The 21,392-nt window shown below is 37.9% G+C and overlaps 1 protein-coding gene and 1 non-coding gene across 2 annotated transcripts in view; both read left to right on the forward strand.

Moving 5' to 3' along the window:
* Nucleotides 1-5,695: 5,695 nt before the first annotated feature.
* TRNAH-GUG lies at nucleotides 5,696-5,767 on the forward strand. The gene has a single exon. It is a non-coding gene; the product is annotated as a tRNA-His (tRNA).
* A 973-nt stretch (nucleotides 5,768-6,740) lies between these two features.
* The window catches only part of LOC122058014 (26S proteasome regulatory subunit 6B homolog), a 17,108-nt gene continuing 2,456 nt past the window's right edge, over nucleotides 6,741-21,392 (forward strand). Inside the window, exons 1-2 of the mRNA XM_042620387.1 lie at nucleotides 6,741-7,366; nucleotides 20,610-20,840. Coding sequence (XP_042476321.1) covers nucleotides 6,866-7,366; nucleotides 20,610-20,840 — 732 coding nt within the window. The 5' untranslated portion in view covers nucleotides 6,741-6,865. The remainder of the gene's footprint in view (nucleotides 7,367-20,609; nucleotides 20,841-21,392) is intronic.

Raw genomic sequence — 21,392 nt, forward strand, 5'->3', positions numbered from 1 at the left:
AACACAATCTTAGAATCTAGTGCAATATTTACTCCATTTAGTGAACTTCAACTCATGTGAAAGCAATAGAAGCAATTGTTACATGAACTCTATACTCTATAGTCTATAATACTAGATAGAGTACTTACTGAACATTGAATGGTCAATTTGATTTTTAATTCTATAATAAATAGGTTCCAATGTATAATGTATAATGTATAATGATTTTTTTTTTTTTAAATAAAGACCAGCAGAAACAATGTAAGAAAGCTTATTAAAAAATGTACTGAATTAAGGTTTTTTATGTGTGAAATACATAATTAACATTTTGATACAGCTAAAAAACCCCACTATTATGGTTTCTCATCTTTGGCACCGCTATCAACAAGATAACATATTATAGGAAAACACATAATTATTCAAAATGAATTCGAGATTTCTCAGTAGCACCCCACATGATCTCATGCCCCATAAAATTAGTATGATTAGTCTAATAAAAAGAAGAATACAATTTTATTTTCTTGATTGTTAGGAAGTCAACAACTATATTGGCCAGACGATGGATTTAATAAATCTTCCAAGTGATGGATCTAATGTAAGGCTAGAGAGCAACCCATCGAACCATGAAGAATCATGGAATCTTTGAAGTTCTAATTATCATTGCAATAGAGGCCTAATGAGTCTTCATCCAAAATCTTTGGACACACCACCACATTTCCATGCCAAGAAAAAAAAGCCTCTAACAATTATTTTTTTTTATAAGTATAAAAAGCTCCAAACTTTGCACAATTGTTAGGATGGACACATACATAGTCAGGAGCCTAGGAAAGCGTAGTAAAGGAACAATAGCCAAATTTCAAACAATTTCACATGCACACCTACTTGACCTGGATTTTCCAATGAACATCCATCAATAATTATTGTATTTTTCATTATACAAACTCTCTCTCTCTCTCTCTCTCATCTATTTTCCAGTAAAAAAGTTCCTCTTTCTTGCTTAATGTATCATTTTCATTACCAAAAAACATTTTTCATTTTCGTTATGTTGAGTTATAAATTACTTTCTAATTATCATTGTCAATAATCTTTGTGTCAAAACATAAAAGTACATTCTTGTATTTTAAATTGATATACAAGTTATTTTTCAAATTAAAATAAATAAATTATTAAAATAATAATAATAAATAAAGTGAAGAGATTTGTATTTGTTTCTCTATTTTTTAGTAGCAATTTATGTTTTCTTATACCTAATTAGTTGGGATGAGACTGAGTTGAGTTAAATAATTGTCAATGTTTTTTTTTTTTGTAGGAAATAGTCAATGGTTCCTACTTATCAAATATTGATTGAAAGTTAGTATCACTATATCTACCAATATATTTTGGGTAATTTATAGCGCCACCCCTTGGAGAATGCCAATATTAGAGGGACACCTCCTATCTTTTACCAAATTATACTCAAACCCCCTGCAGTCAGTCATTGTTAAGGAGTATACCTTATATGCTGATGTTAGCTACTATATTTTATTTTAAATACCAAAATACCTCTTACTAAATGTGAGTACCTAAAATGCCCATGTATAAGTCCCATCCCCAAATAGATTTAGACTACCAACGATAGTACAGAGCACCGGAAATCACAACGACATTACCAACATTCAACGGAGTTTTCTCCACATGACATTCAACTTCGATGTGGGACGAGCAAAGTCAGAGATGCCCTGTTCTTGGCCTTTGAATTCCTTCAGGAGAGAACTATCGGTCGGCCACCAGAGATGGATGGTCTTATCTGCCAATGAACTACCCAATAGCTTGCCATCGTTGGAGAATTTGACGTTGGGGATGGAGGTTTTGAACAGAGTTTGCAACATATCAAATAAAAAGACCCATCTCATCGATCATGAAAAAAAAAAAAAGGAAAGATAAATGAAACCGAAATGGATCTGGGTATAGAATAAAAGAGAGCAATACAAACAACCCCTAAAAAAAAGGAAACCGGTAGGGGAAAAATAAATCATTTCTAAAGCAAACTAACAAGAGAAAATGAGCTGGAATTGAGATGGGTAACCATTTCTCTTATGAGTTATTGCTTGTAACCCAATTTATTGAGATGCTTCTCTCCTAAATCCATCGCAACCCTCAACGCAGTCGGTGAACACTCTCCCATGACAGATATCAAGGATCACTAGCCTCTCCACTAAAACCCTGTTCACTCTCAACTCCTCAAGCCCATAACCCAAATTCTCTCTCTCTCTCTCTCTCTCTCTCTCTCTCTCTCTCTCTCTCTCTCTCTCTCTCTCTCTCTCTCTCTCTCTCTCTCTCTCTATATATATATATATATATATAATAATCGCAGAAGAAACCCAGACGAAAGTAGAGGAGCTAGCAGTTGTGGCTAAGACTGAGAAAACGACGATTGAGAGAGACACACCACCAACACTAGCAGCGGAGGTTCCATAAGTGGAGGAGCCTATCAGGCCAACCATCGTCGAATAAGAAGTTGCTGCTTCTGCTGCTACTGAAACATAAATGTAATCAGGGTAATCAAAGAGCTTTACATCAGAAATTGAAGGAAACATACCAGAAAAGAGGAGAAGATTTTAGCTATAGCAATACCAACGAACCACCAGAGTGAGTAGCTTATAGAGATAGAGACAGAGAGACGGCGTTTACAGACTCTAGGTCCAAATTCCATCAGAGTGAGTAGCTCCGAGAGATAGAGACAAAGATGGGGCATGTTGGGATTTAAAATGTAACCGCAAGCGTACGGATCAATGTAGCTACGGGTCGAACACAGGGAGAGCAGTCACTTTATTTTTTTATTTCTTTTAATAATGTAAAAGTGAACCGATTAATGGTTGTGATCTAATTCTAATTATCGTCTTAAACATATATATCTAAAATAACGTCCTAATCATTCGTCATCTAATAATTTAAAGACGCAAGCCACGCAATTAAAATTAAATAAATAAATAACTGAAAATAAATAACCCACGCAATTTAAAAAAATAAATAAATAAATAAAGGAAAAAAAAATTGAAATAAAAATAAAGTAAAAGAAATGGGAGAAAGCTAGAGAGAGACTCACAATTAGGTTTATCTACTTAGCCCGAGGGATGCATCATAATATGAGCTTCCCTACTTGATCAGAGAGTCACTCTTACAATGGTTACTCTACTTGGCTTTAGGAAAAATGAGATAATTAAAATAAAAACACTAAATTGATGGTTCTATAGCTAGGAGGGGCAAAACCAACACATACGTTAGCCATGAACCTTAGGGGAAAGGGATAGCAATAATGTAACGACTGAAATTAAAATCCTAAATTAAAAAATAAATGGTAGTCAGAATAGGGAATGAGAGGGGGGGAAAGAAGATTACTGAAAGAGTCTACTTACTTGAATCAATGCTTGAACTTGAAAGCTTTGGTAATTTGAGACACTACCAGTACTAAAAACCATATATGGAATAAACAAAATATGAAATTTCTAGTACTAGAAAAAACAAATCTTAAAAAAAAAAAAATTGAACTTGAAAAAAAAAGATGCTCCACGGCTCGTGATCTTGTCAATTAGATCTAAGTCTAGAACTATAATTTTAAAAATTATAACTCAATTGCATAAATCATAAACATAAAATGTTGAATAAGAATAAAATAGTATTTGCATTAATTGACATAAAAAACTATTACAAAAGTAATTAAAGCAGAAATAGAGAATGGCTAAAACTAGAGAGTGAGAGAGGGAGAGAGAGAAGAAAACTAAGCATAAACTATAAAATAAACTAAGGGGAATAATAAAATAGGAGGGGGGAGGAAGGGGCTTTTATAGGTTTTTTTTTTTCTTGCCTCATTTATTCTACAAGTCTTCTTTAAGAAAATAAATTAAATTAAATTAAATTAAATATCGGTGAAAATCCTCATTCTTTGAGATATTGTGTGAGGAAAGAGATAATCTGTTTCCAAAATTAACAAATTCTATTATTTCCTTACAATATTCATCAATATCTTGCAATCTTGATTAAATCATAAAGGAATCTATGCATAGCATCTTCAAGATCTTGTGAGGTGGCAAGGAGAGAAAATAATCTTCAGAATTTTGTAGGAGAGAGGATATAGTACCAATGAGTGGGTCCCACTTTTGGACTAGTTCTTGATTCACTTGCACTTTCTCTTTTAGACTTTGAAACTAAAAAAAAAAAACAAGAAAAATAAAAGTAGTACTATCCAAAGTGGGGCAAAATGTACACTTATATCCCTAAGATTTCACACATTATTGTGCTCATCAGGGCATTTCAGGTTCCACCTCTATCATTGTGAATAGGGTATAATGGTAATTTCATAACATCACTTAACAGATACTGAGGACAAGGGGTCCGAGTATAATTTGGTGAAAAAGAGGGAGTGTCCCTCTAATATTGGTATTCTCCAGGGGGTGGCGTTGTAAATTACCTATATATTTTTTGGACCAAGTTTTCCTAACACCACAATAAGTGAAATCTGTTTGTCATGTGGCCATAAGGCCACAAGATCCAAGGGAGGGTGTCATATACAGGGGTGTCAAACGATGCGGTTTTAGGTTTTCGATATGGTTCCTATTCGATTTACATTTTGATAAGGTGAAACCAAAACCACACTGGATAGGAATAAGTTGAAATCATATTCATTTGATTCCGATTTCAGTTTTAGCGGTTTCTAATCGGTTTTTTTTATTCGGTTTACAATCAGCTAATGGATCATATATTAGGGAGGGAGAAGGGAGCTCACAGAGGATGAGAGCGAGATAGTAGAACAATAGGAATTTACCTATGTATTGTAAGTTGTAATGTGTTAATATCTCAATGTCTTCGCAACTGTTATATATAAATATATTATTAAAGAAGGCTTGTTGGCTTAAAAGATCATAGTTAACGTCAATCCTATAGCTAATGTGAATCTTACATACAATAAAATTCCTAAAGACTCAAGACAATATACCATTTTTTTTTCCTTTGCGAAGGACAATACTTTCTATCTATGTAAAAGACTATAAATATGATAACTAATTAACTATGATCCTGGAAATCGGGAAATTAAGATGTGTGAAAGTGAAACTCCATCTCGTCTTGCTTTCACGATTACTACTTTCCTTTTATTTTTATTATTATCTTTTTCATAGAGAGCCATCAAAAGTCGAAACACTACAAATTTAAAAGTTTTAAAACACTTCAACACTAGATTCCGTTTAAACATCGATTCTATGGTTCTCAAGCGAATGGAACTAGGATTATGGCCTATAAAACCAAAATGGATCGTATTCCTACGGTGCGGTTTTTGGTCATAACCAATCAATTTCAGTTATATATATATGACATCCTTGGTCACATATGAGTATTCACCTGGATCCCCTCGAGTGCACTAGTCCCTCCAATGCACATTAAATGGTTAGGAGGCACTTGGGGGTGGGTGCTCCTGTACAATCAGCTGTTTGATGCATACTGGAAGGGCTTGCGCATTTAAGAGGATCCAAGCCCTAACCACCCCCCCATTTTCTTTCTCATTTCCTATCAAACAAACATACCTTAATGACTTTCACTGTACTTTGTTAGAATTCTAATCTGTGATATAATATTGCAATTTAGGTAAATCCCATTCCTACTCGATATGAGACCGGCCAAAAGGAGTATAATCCTAGATTTTATTTTATAAATTAAAAAATAATGGCTCTTCTTTCAACGTTGAGTGGCTGTAGTTTAGTGGTGAGAATTCCACGTTGTGGCCGTGGAGACCTGGGCTCGAATCCCAGCAGCCACAGTATTTTTTTCAATGTTTAGAGAATTTCGATATTCATTTTTAAATTTATCGTTTCCCCATTTTCGTCCGAAAATAGCAAAAAACGAACTAGTGATAAATGTGTAGGATACATCTTCTCAGGATGATCTAACAGTTTGAGAATGGTACGGAAAACGAGTACTAACAAAGGTTTAGACAACGAGGCTTGGTCAGTTTTAGTTAAGACTAATCGATTCCACCAATTGAAGGCATATATGATTATTGCACTGTCTGATGAATCAAATTTCATAAGTCTAGTTCATAAACATTTATATTCGATTGGTGGGTTATTGAGGGCTCATGCCAATTGAACTAATCAAGCCATAAATAGATTGACCAAACTATAATTCGTCTACTCGACTATAAACATTATCAGACCCGATTAGCCCCCCATCAGACCATTTTTTTTTGTTTAATATAGATTCATACCCCATCAGGCAACTATCAATCACTGATTATGACCAAATACTAATTGGTCTAGACTTGACAATGAATAGTTTATGGACTGGGTAATTCGATTCAGGTTTAATTGATGGATTTCAATTGGGCTTCCCATTGCAAGCTTGTTTTTGACACTCTTAATCTCCTTTCATATCTCCAATTAATATCTAGTATCTAAACGTGAAGGATTGTAATAGTATATTTAATGAGGAGAAAGAAGATATCTTCACTTTGCATGTCTCGGCATATTTGTTCCATTAACCCCTAATGGTCTTAATTTTGAATCGAGATATAGCCTCTCAACAAAATCAGGGTAAAATTGTGTATATTATGATCTTTTCCAAACTGCATAATAGCTGGACCGGATACACCCTTCATGAAAAGAAGAGAGAAGAGAAAAAGTACACACAGCTCCCGTCTCTCTCTCTCTCTCTCTCTCTCTCTCTCTCTCTCTCTAAATAGGTCATTGTGAACCGGCCTTTAATATCAATCCGGGCTACGGCTGGCCCTGACTGGAAATTGGAGATTTTCTTGAGACTTACTCCATCAGAGTTCTCGTCACCCGCTGCTTATAATTAGAGCGAAGAAGGCGAAGGGATCATTTTCGTTCGTCGGAAGAACTAGTGGAGAAGTTAAACAATGGCTGCATCAGCCATGGTTCTCGATCCAAAGCCATCTTTGGAACCTCCACCATCTTTCCCTTCTTCAAGATCTGACCCATACGGATTTTCCGACCTGTCATCATTTTCCGACGAGGACGATTTATATGGCCGCCTCAAATCTTTGCAGCGCCAGCTCGAGTTTATCGACATTCAAGAAGAATACGTGAAGGACGAGCAGAAAAACTTGAAGCGAGAGCTTCTTCGTGCCCAAGAGGAGGTGAAGAGGATCCAATCGGTTCCTCTCGTTATTGGGCAGTTTATGGAGATGGTCGATCAGAACAATGGTATTGTTGGATCAACTACTGGCTCGAATTATTATGTTAGGATTCTTAGTACTATTAATCGGGAGCTGTTGAAGCCTTCAGCATCAGTGGCTTTGCATCGCCACTCCAACGCCCTCGTTGACGTGTTGCCACCTGAAGCTGACTCGAGTATCTCGTTATTGAGCCAGTCTGAGAAGCCGGATGTTACCTATAATGTGAGTCTTGTTACCCAATAAATTAGGGTTTTCGACTGCTAGGGCATCTTCTTTCTCAATAATATACCTCGCTAGGTTTTGGTCGGAATTCACTCGAACTATTTTTCTGATGGGGCTAAATTTTTCCTTAGGGTTTGTAGGACTTTTTCTTTTGGCAAATTCATTTTTCTTCTTGTCTCTTCTTACTGTTCAAATTATCTGGGTACGAACTTTTTAGTTGAAGAATCTGTATTATAGGAGCCTTCAGACGTTTAGGTTGGAGGCCTTCTGCGGTGATTTCAAGCTCTCTGGATTTCTTTCACTCCCCCCCCTTTTGCCATTGGTAGTAATTTGGTTCTCTGTGTTGGGGTTCTTTATAGTATGGGTGATTTCTTTAGTTTATGTCGTCTGTAACTCTGTATTATATGGAATTCAAAGGATGATGTCGCTGTTCCTGCAAATTGTTTTCTCTCTTTCTTTAGTTACTTTTGTTAGAATGTCAGAAAATGACTTCCGAATCTGTTTTCTCCATTTCTCTCACAGCAGGTATTTTCTTCTGGTTCACATACAGTCTTACTTTCTTGATGATGCCGAATAGGTTTAGGTTAATCCAGGGGGTTTGGGGTTTGGGGTGGGGGTTAATAATAATCAGACATCTTGTCTTCTTATAACTAATCAGTTCAAGAAAAACAGTATACCTTCTCATCTGTTGGTGTGAGCATCATGGGACATCGTTCTTCCTTGTAGTTTGAAGCCTTGAGTGAATTAACATTGGCAGTGATTTCACAAAACCTGCCAAGAGTCTGATGTTGGGCAATAGCATTGCTTCCCTATGTTCACTGTCTCTGGACTTGCTTCAGTCCTTCAGCTTGTCTCCTTTGATAATTGGAGCTTGATGTGAAACAAGGTTTACGGTATTGGGTTTCGACCTCTGGGGAGACCGAAATTTCGAGGATACCGGGGAATTTTTCCCGGTATGGTGAAAACTTAGGTTTCGACCCCCAAACAGTGTTTTTTTGTTTGTTTTTTGTATACAACCTATTTTAAACAGTTCTAACACATTCACATCATTAGTTTAAAGAAAAAAAAAGTCTTGTGTGGTGAACCAAAAGTTCAATAATCACTACATTGACTTGTTGGCTTAAATTCTGAAACTTTACTACATAATGACTATATATAATCTACAATCTACATCAAAACATAAGACATAAGTCAAATGATCCAAAATAGATAAAAATATTATATCATCAACAATTATCTATCAATACTCAAAAGTAGTGACTCAATTACTCAACACTCGAAAGTAGTGACTCAATTCAAAGTTGAGTGTCTAGGCGGTTCCATCCCATGAGCTGCGTACCACTGTAGATGTCGTAGCTGCTCCTTTGATTGAGAGACATATGCATCCCATGACATGTTCTAGGCCCAATTATCGTGGTAGTCTCTCATTGCTCTTGTATAAGATTCATTATCAACATTAGCTAGGTATCCCAACCTAGGGAATGGGTTAGTCACAATGATAGGTTGTGGCCCTTGTGGGTATGGCACAGAAGGTTGGGATGGATACGCAAAGATACTGTCAACAAAAGATGACCCACCACCTGTAGAACCCTCTTGTTCAAATGAGGAAGAAGATTCACAATACTGTCCATAACCACTATCATATCCAAATGAACCCGTGCTCTCAAAGGATGGTCCACCAGCATATGCACCATATTGTCTCGAATACCTATAATGTGATGCAACTGATCTAGGGCTCTCAAAGTTGCTATCACCATGATGTACTGGACTAGGGCTCGAGTCAATAAAGTCTAGTGCATGCCAATGCCCAGATCTTCCACCCTGTCCCAAACTCATGGATTCCATTGTGGCAGACAAACTAAATATATCCATGCTTTGGCCCATCCCATTTGCTTCATCATGAGGCCCAAACCTTTTGCGCGGTCCTCTACTATAGCCTTTATATTCTCGGGAACTATGATGTTGATGCAGTTGCACGATGGATTTAGGAAAAAAAAATATTTTGATTTGATTTTCTTTTGTTTTAGAAACAATTTCTTTGAAATTAGTTAGTTTCTAATTTTAGATTAGTTTCCATTTTAAGTTAGTTGCCATTAATTTTTAATTTTTTCTTTCTATTGGACATGTAATCGATGGAGAAATTTCAGTTTTAGAATTTTGGAGAATTAGAACTTGATTTTTTTGTTTGGGTGAGAACCATGAATATGGCTGCCGGTGATTTTTTTCTTCTCCCTTTCTAATAATTTCTCTCTATCTCTTATTTTCCCTTCTCTTCTTCTTCCTTATATTCTTCATCTTCTTCTTTATTATTTTGGTTTCCTTCCCTTCCCCTGTTCTGGGTGATCATCTCAGGCTCACGAGAAGTGTTGTTGAACGAATAAATCCCATCGATTGCATCTGGGATTTGGATCGAAGGTTTGGGTGCCATATGCGAACCAAACCCTTGAGCTTTATCCTTCAAAGCCCTCTTCCATAGTGAGCAGATCAACGAGTTGCAGATCATACCTGCAACTAACGCTGGTTCTGAGTTTCAGACTCAATACTCCATGTATTGCTTGAATCTGTGAACTATACTGGTTAGGGTTGATCCAGCAAGTTTGGGCGACAGTAAATCTGGAATTTCTGAATTGTTGAAGGAGATTCCTGTGGCTGAAGCTCGATTCCTTTCTCTGGTGCCCAACGTGAACCCTTGGCTGTCATGAGGTTGGAGAACACATCAAAAGTAGGTTTTATTTCCTTCTTTCTGTTAAATCCCAGAATTACCCCTATTTTTTCCTTTTTTCTTCCAACCTTTTGTCTTAATTTTGCTTCCTAGTTTGCCCCTCCACCAAATCTTGGCTTTCTATTTACTATCTACCCATTATTACAAGTTTGCCATTCTTTTATAATTTCCATCTAATTATAGAATTGCCACTCTCCTTTTTAGCTTTTGTTTATTTACAATACTGCCATTACTCTTTAGATTTCGAATTTACTACTTTATTGTGGTCCCTAAGCGATCCGACTCTCTCGGATCTGCATCAAGTGGTATCAGAGCCAAGTTTCCTGCACTTCTCTAACCATGACAGGCAACGTTACCAATGCTGAGTTGAACAAATTGTATCGTGAGATACTTGAAAACCAACAGAGAACTAATGCTAGGATTGAGAAGAATAACACAAATATGACAAGTTCATGGACGACACTCAAGGTGCCCTTGCTAAGATTCTTGTCTTTATGCAAAAGTCTGAAACACGAGTCGATGAAGGACCATCTACACCACCTCCTCAGTTTAATGCCCTACGGATTGAAGATACACCTCACCAAGTGCAACGTGATCCAGTTGTTCCCCAAGATGTTACCCGGCAATTTTCTGACAGAGATTATGGCATCAAAGTTGAGGTTCCAAAGTTCAGTGGTGAAAAGGGACCTGAGGAATTTCTTGACTGGCTTACCAAAGTTGAGAGGATTTTTGCATATAAGTCTCTTCCAGACGTGAAGAAGTGTGAACTCATCCTCACCAAGTTTATGGGGTATGCATGTTCATGGTGGGATGATGTACTACATGCAAGGTTTGTCAGAAGACTTGGACCCGTTACCAATTGGGAGGTCATGAAGTAGATCCTGACTGAAAAATTTGTTCCTCTTAATTATGAGAGAGTAATGTTCCATAAACTGCTTAACTTGCAACAAGGTATCTAGGATGTAGATTCCTACACCCTTGAGTTCCACAAGTTGTCTTCAAGGTGTCGATTTTCTTAAACATATCAGCAACGGGTGATGTGATATATCAGTGGGTTAAGTACTGAGATTCGACTTGAGTTAGCTAACACTGATTTCAGGTCTGTTGATGTGGCAGCGGCTCATGCCAAGACAACTGAAGAGAAGTCCATTTATTGGAAGGGTATGTTCAAGACTTCTTCAGTTTATAGACCTCTACCACGTATGGAGGAAAAGAAGCCTGAAGCTCGCAGAGTTGAAGAGAAAAGGTCAGAGTTCAACAATGATAGCGTTGGGGTAAAGAATATCATATGCTATAGTTGTGGCGAGAAGGGTCACTATTCCAATAAGTGTCCCAATAGGATTCGTTTTGTGAACGTAGCAGAGAAGCAGCCGACAGAGAAGAATGAAGATGAATCTCATTTATATCCTTATCCCCTCGAGGATGATGATATTGTCGATGATGAAGATGAGGATGTAGAAGCTCATTCAGCTAGCCTTTCTGCTTTTTCGAATAGACTAGTTGATAAGGCTCCTCTCTTCAGACAGAAGGGTACTCTCCTACAAAGCTCCGACCCTACTGATGTTCATGTAGTTGTTGATGCTGGGGCAGAAACAAACTTTATATCTGCTGAATTTGTTCGAGCACACAACCTTCCACAAAAGTAACTTTTCAAGAAGATTCACATGCGAGGTTTTGGACCCACAGCTCGAGAAGAGGCCACTGCAGCTGTTCGAGTACACTTATAGTTTGGGCCGTTACAGTACCATGTCACCTGTTTGGTCACCCCATTGGCACACTGCGACATTCTTCTAGGGCAACCTTGGCAGCGACATGCAGACATTGTCTATGATGGCGCACGGAACACCATCAAGGTGAAGTAAGGAGGTCGTATGTACTTAATGAGACCACACGCATTATCAGACATGCCATGTCGTCGACTGACTCCTGCTCCAGTGACACGTTAGCCTACTCTCACTCCTCTTGGTGATATGTTCTCATCTTCAGTTTCGAGATATGTGTGCCACCTCATCGGCGAGCGATTTACAAGGGAATCTTGGGAGCACGACCTAACTCGACGAAGTCGAGTTCTTTTAAGACCGGGAGAGCTGATGCAGTTGCACGATGGATTTAGGAAAAAAAATCTTTTGATTTGATTTTTTTAGTTTTAGAAATAATTTCTTTGAAATTAGTTAGTTTCTAATTTTAGATTAGTTTCCATTTTAAGTTAGTTGCGATTAATTTTTTTATTTTTCCTTTATATTGGACATGTAATCAATGGAGAAATTTCAGTTTTAGAATTTTGGAGAATTAGAACTTGATTGTTTTTTTTTTTTTTTTTTTTGGGGGTCGAACCATGAATATGGCTGCCGGTGATTCTTTTCTTCTCCCTTTCTAATAATTTCTCTGTCTCTTATTTTCCCTTCTCTTCTTCCTTATATTCTTCATCTTCTTCTTTATTATTTTGGTTTCCTTCCCTTCCCCTGTTATGGGTGATCATCTCAGGCTCACGAGAAGTGTTGTTGAATGAATAAATCCCATTGATTGCATCTGGGATTTGGATCGAAGGTTTGGGTGCCATATGCGAACCAAACCCTTGAGCTTTATCCTTCAAAGCCCTCTTCCATAGTGAGCAGATCAACGAGTTGCAGATCATACCTGCAACTAACGCTGGTTCTGAGTTTCAGACTCAATACTCCATGTATTGCTTGAATCTGTGAACTATACTGGCTAGGGTTGATCCAGCAAGTTTGGGCGACAGTAAATCTGGAATTTCTGAATTGTTGAAGGAGATTCCTGTGGCTGAAGCTCGATTCCTTTCTCTGGTGCCCAACGTGAACCCTTGGCTGTCGTGAGGTTGGAGAACACATCAAAAGTAGGTTTTATTTCCTTCTTTTTGTTAAATCCCAGAATTACCCCTATTTTTTCCTCTTTTTCTTCCAACCTTTTGTCTTAATTTTGCTTCCTAGTTTGCCCCTCCACCAAATCTTGGCTTTCTATTTACTATCTACCCATTATTACAAGTTTGCCATTCTTTTATAATTTCCATCTAATTACAGAATTGCCACTCTCCTTTTTAGCTTTTGTTTATTTACAATACTGCCATTACTCCTTAGATTTTGAATTTACTACTTTATTGTGGTCCCTAAGCGATCCGACTCCCTCGGATCCGCATCAGATGTTCATCTTGCGTGGCATGTGTGAACTCAGTCTCCCCTGTGAATTTGATTGGATCTAGTTGTGGAACCGTGTCACTTTGCATGGCAGCTAATCTTTCCTCTTCAGCTCGTATGGCAACTAATCTATCACCGATATCATACCCACCACCACCATCACCACCACCAACATCATCATCATCATCATCATAATCATCATCATCATCTTGTGTCTGGCTAGGGGACCGAGTGTAATCTAATGAGGGGGACTGATACTCTTCATCTTCAATTCCAGCACCAGGGTGGGCCTCAAATGGACGTGGTGACTCAGCGTGAATTCTCTCCTCTTCTGACATATATTCTTCCACAGTAACACCCATTCCTGAAGCAATTTGACTACTAGGACGACCACCAGCCTCATCTAAAAGTGGCTCACCTCGATCTCTAACCCACTCATAAAGGGGATCTTCATCATCCGACTCAAATTGGAAGATATCGGCAAGCTCGATTGGGGTAGTATCATTCTCCATGCCAAGGCGTATGTGTTCTTTCGATCTCACATTATAGTGCACATAGACCAAGTCAGACAGTTGTGCAACACCCAATCTGTTCCGTCTCTTGGAGTGTATGAGGTTGAAAGTACTCCAATTGTGCTCACATCCAGTGTCAGAACATGTCTGAGATAACACTTTAATTGTTACTTTGGACAAGTTGGGTGAGTCTCTTCCATATTGCATCCACTATTCAGCTGCATAAAACAATGAGAGACTATTAGGTGGGTTTCTATGATGGTGCATAGTTGAATATGAAAGAAAAGAACAAGGTCATTGGACCAAGCAGCAGTAGTGGTATCTCGACCCGCAACAGCCGTTGCGCGGCCAAAACTCCCAATTCCATCTCTAAAGGCTTTCATCTGTACGTGGGTACTAATGTTAGCAACTTAATGTTCATATCCTAGGTTAATAATTGCATCAATTAATAACGTCAACACTCACCTCCGTGTTGATGATATTTTGTGCGGTTGGGTTTGACTCAATCTTCTCCACCATGGTGTGAACTGCATCTATGAGATCATTTCTCAAGCCAAGCCTATACTTGTATTGATACTTGGGGTTTAGGTAATAAGCTGAAAATATTTAAGGTGAATATTGGGTGAGCAAAAGTATATGTCAGTATTAACAAGTTCAAGTAAGGTGAATAAAGTAAAACTAACCAGCCTTATGTAGAGAATGTGTGAACTGCCTCTCCCAGCGGTCCTTGATTATGGCAAGGAACTTCTTGTTACCCTTTCGGTACAGCGCTTCCACCTCCATCTTCATCGTTTCATTGCTGCCCATATGATTGGTAAGGTGGGTTTCTTCTGTGAGTCAACCAACTTCAAGACGCTCACTATCGGATCTAATATCTGCACCACTTTCTTGGCATCATCCCAGAATTTTTCACTAGAAATAGTGGCATGGGCTGCTTTTCTTCCGTGAGAGTTAAATCCATCCCAATTAAACCACTCCTCAGAAGCAAACATGGATCTCAATCCAGACTTCTTCGTCTCAAAGCTCTTCAAGGCAATATAGTTTGTCGCGAACCTTGTCAATCCTGGCCTCACCAAGGCCCCACCACATTTTGTTCTTAACAAGTTCAGAGCAAACCCATGGTTGTACACATGTGGTCACCTGCCTCGCTTACCACACCTTTTACAATCTTCAAATTTCCCATTTCTTTTAACATGAGATCTATACAATGGGCTGCACAGGGAGTCCAAAATCGATGGTACCTTTGATTGTTCATTAGCTTTTCCCCAGCTTTCTTGAAGTTGCTCCCATTATCAGTCACAATTTGTACCACATTCTTGCCCTCGACATCCTTTACCACCTCTTTCAAGAGGTTGTAGATGTATTTTGCATCTTTCTTCTCACTGGATGCGTCAACTGACTTTAGGAAGACTGTCATTCCATCACAATTCACCATGAAACTGATGATGGACCGTCTAGTGGGTCCAATCCATCCATCGCACATCACAGTCACGCCATAATACTCTCACATTGGCTTCAGATCCGCAATGTAATCTACCAACTCTTTCTTTTGCTTTGGTCAATATACATTGTACATCTCATAAGTTGTTGGCCCTTTCACACCTGGATCAACCCTACCAATCTCATCCAGCATGTTTTGGTGATATGACCCTGTGGTCACATTAGCTGGAATGCTATGATAGAAAGCCCACTTGGAGAAAGCCATCTCCACTGTCTCCTTAACAGTGGTCCACATTTGTTTCAATTTTAACTGTTTCGAGTCCTGCCTTCGATATAATGCAGGATCAGATTGGAGAACATCAACATTACAGTTACGAGATGGTACTGGGGGTGGGGTTGGGGCTGGGGCTTGGTCCCTCACACTCTAGGACCTCCTCAACGGAACATCTGGCTCTCTATGTCTCAATCTCCTCCTCGTCCTTTGTGGCTCAGGGTCTTCTTCAATTGCTCGAGATGAACCAACTCCCCTAGCCCTCTGTACCCGTCTTTCCTCATTAATATCAAACTGGGCTTTGCTTGCTACAAAAGTCCTCAATTGTTCAGCCTCTTGTGTCGTTTGTACATTATCCAAGTCAGGTTCCTCACTGTCATAATCTTGTTCCCCCAACTCTGGCAATGACTCAATACAAGCATCATGGTATTCATGCCTAACTGCCCTCTTCTCCTTCCTCTTTTGCAACCCTCCTTTTAAATGCTCCAACATGCTCCTCTTGATCTCATTGGATACATTGGGGCAGCCCAACACATTCATGTCCCCACCTGCTAGATGCCACTTTAATCTTGTGGCCCCACCAGACATGATTTTTTTCTGGCAATAATTGCATTGTGACTTCCTCTTATCAGCTGATAGGGGTCTCCCATGCAGCCATGCAATGTCCCCACCTCTATCATTCATTATGCAACACTTAAAATCTTCCTAGAAACACTGTCCAAACAAAAAGAGACCAATTATAAATATATATATGCATCCATAATGACTTATAAGAATAATTAAAGATAATTGCAAATTCCCAACAAAACATTATATTTTTTCCCTATTTAAAAATAATTATTTAATTAATAAATAATAAATAATTAAGAAACATCACATTAGTTTACAAACATGATTGTAAATGCATTTGTAATACATTTAATAAATTTCTTGAATTTTAAACCATAATAGACAATTTTTCGTAATTATTTACATTTTTTAAATAATTTTAGTATATATTTAATGAATTTTCAAAAAAAAAAAAAAACTGAAACCACCAACTTGTAGATCGGCTGATGGTGTTCAACATATATTAAGTTGAACACCAAAGACCTACTATTAACCCCTTTTTTTTTCAAAAAAATGTTGTATGTAAATGCATTTTTAAAAACAGAAAATAAAAAAAAAGAATTATCATGCAAAAAAAAATTCGGCCACCGTGAATGTGTAGATCGGTTCCTTTTAAGCAACATATAAAAAATTGACATGATTCTACCATATTTACTAACATATTATATAAAAAAATGATTTTTGGAGAACTTAGGACTTACCTTTTTGGTCCAAGATACCTTTCTTGTGTAGAGGACCTACCAATCACCCTTAGATTCAATTTTGGTAGTCAAAAAATGAAAATCCCCACTATTTCCCCAAGTTTCTCACACTCGGGAGAAAAAAATACAAGAGATGGTTGAAATATGTGGAAACAGAGAATGGTTTCTGTTTCAAACAACTTAAATAGGACCTGGTTCAACCCAAATGGTCGAACAAAGTCGAAAATGTCGAAATGTCGAAACATGAGAAATTTGGTTGAAACCAGGTCGAAATAGGTGATTTTTTAAAATTCCCTATGGTTTCGTTTCGACCAGTGGTTCGCATGTTTCGCTCGAGTTCTCGAACCATGATGTGAAATTTGTCCTGTTTTCTGGAGGGATATCTTAGAACTCCCATGTTTTTTAAAGCAATTAATGTTGTTTTGATCACAAGCTAGTTTAGAAGGCATTTCTCCCTGAGTTTAGCCAAGATGTTTAAACTCCCGACAATGCTTTACCTCAAAACCAGTATGAACATAAGCATGGTCTTCACCTTCTTATATGAACGCCTCCCATTCAGGTTCTTTGGGTATGGGGCGATACTCTTTACCTCCTCCACTCGTCTCTTTGTGATTTTGCTTCTTTGCCTCATTAATTTAAAGGAAAATTCTATAGGACAGTCATACGCCCGACTATGATGTACGGGGCAGAATGTTGGGCAGTTAAGAAGCGGCATATTGATAAGCTATTTGTAGTGGAGATAAGAATGTAAAGATGGATGTGTGGGAAAGCTAGAAAGGACAAGGTAAGGAATGAATATATTAGAGTGGATTTGGGAGTTGCCCCAATCCATGATAAGCTTTGGGAAAGTTGTTTAGATGGTATGGCCTTGTTCAATGGAGGCCATCGGTTGCACCAGTAAGGAGGAATGATTTGATCCATATAAATGGATCTAGAGCTAAGGTTAGGAAAAAAATGATCATAGGAGAAGTAGTGAGGAAAGACATGCACATATTAGGCCTTGTTCCGAGTATGTTCTCGAATAGAGCGGATTGGAGGGCTGAATCCAGGTAGCGGGCCCATCTAGCTGTGTTTAACTTCATTACTGTTTTTAGTCATTTGTTTCATTTCAATTTTACTTTTCCTTTTCCTTGTCCTTGCTTGAATCCATGTAGCCAACCCCATACTTTGGGATAAGGCTCTGTTGTTGTTGTTGTTGTTGTTGTTGTTGATATTTACTCGACACCGTACATGCCATATTAGCTCTCTAGGGACTGTGTTATAGGCATTTTTAGCTCAATAAAAACCATATGGCGATCCTTCTTGTCAGTAAATCTTTACATGAGCCCTATGAGTAGGTAAATAGCTTCTGTTGTAGATCCACCTGGCATAATACCATATTGGTTCTCTGAGATAGTAGACAAATATACAAAATGATATAAAAATCAACAAAGCAAGGAAAATGTAAGATGCTAAGAAATTAAATAAAAGAAAAAAGGACTCACTTCATATGTTTGGCTACAAAACAGAGGTTAGTATACATGATTAAATAAAATATTAAATGATGAAGATTCAAGGAAACAAAACCCCTAAAACTTCAAGAATGCAATATGACATATAAAGAATCAAGAAAAGTTTTAAGAATACAGTAATTAATCGCTAAACTGATACAACAATAGTTGGTATAATGGCACCAATGTACTGGGTCCTAGGACACTAAGGATGGACTACTAGTTCACTACAAGGTTAAGCCTTGAAAGATGATTCTTCCGCGTGTGGAAAATAGGTCAGTGTATGCTTATCAAAAGAGGTATGCATCTCTTTTCTTTTATTTAATTTCTTAGAACCTGACTTTCCTTGCTTTGTTTTGTGAATTATAATTTTATACCATGTTGTATATTTAATTTTGAGAATATTTTTTATTTAATAAAAATACCAAATTAATAGTATGACTGGTTTAACCTGGTGGATCGAGGTGACTGATACCTTCCTTTGTTCGCAACTTGACTCAATCCCATTTTCTCATGGTTTGACTAGTCTCTCCATTGGAGTCATATTTGGAGTCATGTTTTGTAATGCAGGTCCTGGACCCTAATCTAGGAGGCAACTCTGTGTTATGGAGACTTGGACTTCCGTTTGGTCTATTGTTCTCACACTTGGTTAACCCAACTACTTCCAAACTCTATTGTTTCTATCTCATTTATTTCCCTACCCTCCTGGCTTCTTTTATGGGGTTCTCCCCTGAATTTTGTGTGCCTTATATTTGGGTTGAATACACTGGCCTAAGGCACTAAAACATGGACCTGGACCTCCGTTTGGCCTACTGTTTTGACACATGGTCAACCCGGCTACTTCAAACTCTATTGTTTCTATCTCCTTTATTTCCCTAACCTCCTGGCTTCTTTTATGGGGTTCTCCCTTGAATTACCGAATTCTGTGTGCCTTACATTTGGGTTATATACTCCGGCCTAAGGCACTAAAACGTGGCAATACTTTGTGTCAATTTCCTTAGAGGGTGAAAAATGTAATTTTCTATTGAATCTCCTTTGGAATTTTAAGATACTTTTTCAGTGGGCTTTTGATATGTCCAAAGGACATATATCATTTATATTGTTACAATCTGAAATTATGAATCCTAAAATTGTCCCTTGATTTCATCATTTTATAGTGCAAAAGTTTTCAATTGTTATGAAACTCAACTTTGAGATCCTTTCTCTCTTTCATTACCTGGTCCTAGTTTTTTTAGGAATTGTTAGAAAATATATTCCAAGAGGTTAGTTAATACTTAATTCTAACAATTCCAAGAGCCTTGTTAAATACTTAAATTCTAACTATTCCAAGAAGCCTTGTTGGTCCATGACCCAGGAACTAGACTGAGGGAGGAACACAAGCCCTAGAGTCACCTTGTCCAGGATGTCAAAATACCTAAGTGTTGGCTAGTGAGCTTGAATGTTCTGAAAGAAAACTAAGGCAAATTCGATGAAACGAATCCCATATTCACATTACCATAGATTTTCCTCAACTCCATAGCAGGGGTTTGCCCTGTGGATTCTGCTATTGAGGGGCAGTCTCATTAGGATCTATATTTTTGAGTTTGGGGCTCCCCGCGCCGGGGGGGGGGGGGATGTTCACAAACAACCTAACCACTTGTCTCTTCCAGCTTCAGTGACCCTCTGTCATGACTGTAAAAATTATGCCGGAGTCTACACTTTGATGTGTTCACAGTGTGGCACATTCGTCTGCTCAATGGTCAGTGGTAGCTGATTTTCATATCCTATAATCAACTTGGCTCTAAAATACTATCAATGTGTAGCTCACAATTTTCCCCCACGAATATTATCATTCTTATAAATGTGGATGTCTATGATACATTCTTATAAATGTGTGAGCCAAAGGCTGTAGTTATATTTGATCAATGCCTCAAAGATTAATGAAATTGTCACTCTCTCTATGTTGAGCCAGTTTCTTAGCTTTCTTTTGTTCTTAAATCATTGTTTCAATATCTGGAGGGGAGTTGTGTTCCTCATATTTTTAAAAATATTTTCCTTCAAAAGTTGCCACATGGTGAGTATTGGTGGACATAGATGGGTCCATGCTACATATTAAGCGACACCCATCACATCAGTCAGTTTCAGTCCAATACTAACATTTAATAGGTGTCATAAAATGGCTCAAAGTTATATCAGATTATGAAAATGCATAATAGTAGATGTTTGTGGTAGTTTTATAATATTCCAGAACTTTTGTTACTCTTCCAATGCATATAATTTATGGCATGCTATTTTGTTATAATATATTAACACTTGAAATGCTTGGTCTTCTTTGTTTAAATCCTTGATCCCTTCTTGCGTGAGCAGGATATAGGGGGATGCGACATTCAAAAACAGGAAATCCGTGAAGCTGTTGAGTTACCTTTGACCCATCATGAGCTGTACAAACAAATTGGAATAGATCCTCCCCGAGGAGTGTTGTTATATGGTCCACCTGGCACGGGTAAAACGATGCTTGCCAAGGCTGTAGCTAATCATACTACCGCAGCCTTCATAAGAGTGGTTGGCTCAGAATTTGTTCAAAAGTATTTGGGTGAGGTAGGCCTTCAGATCCTTTTTTATTGTGTGTGTGAGTATACTGGATTTGTGAGGCTGAGATTTCCAGGTGAGCTATGTTAGACCATGCGTAACCTGGTATATAATTCGCTCGACTGTTTTCTTCTCTCACCCATTTATGTGTTCTTGTAGTTTCATTTCAGATTCCAACCTTCTTCACAATAAAGAGTCATTGCTGTTTCAGTCATACCACAAAAGAAAAAGAAATTTTCATTATTAGAAAATTTTGAGGCAAATATATTCTACTGGAAAGAAATAGTTTGGGTAAAAATACAATATTTAGTCGAAACTCCCCACCAAGTAGACTTTATTGAAAAATACCCCAAGGGAGATAGGGACAGCAGCACACATCCTCACATTCCCCTAATATCGGTAATGCTTGAATCTGAGCAAAGGAATTCCTGAGAAAACTTGAAGCAACCAAGGGAAAATACCATGTACCATTTACCAAGAAATCAAAGACTTTAGACTCTTTGCCCTGAAAAAACGCAATAGGAAGAGAGGATAACTCTACCAGAGATTGAGAGCTAGCCC

The sequence above is a fragment of the Macadamia integrifolia genome, chromosome 12 (genome assembly GCF_013358625.1).
Source record: "Macadamia integrifolia cultivar HAES 741 chromosome 12, SCU_Mint_v3, whole genome shotgun sequence".
Lineage (NCBI taxonomy): Eukaryota > Viridiplantae > Streptophyta > Magnoliopsida > Proteales > Proteaceae > Macadamia > Macadamia integrifolia.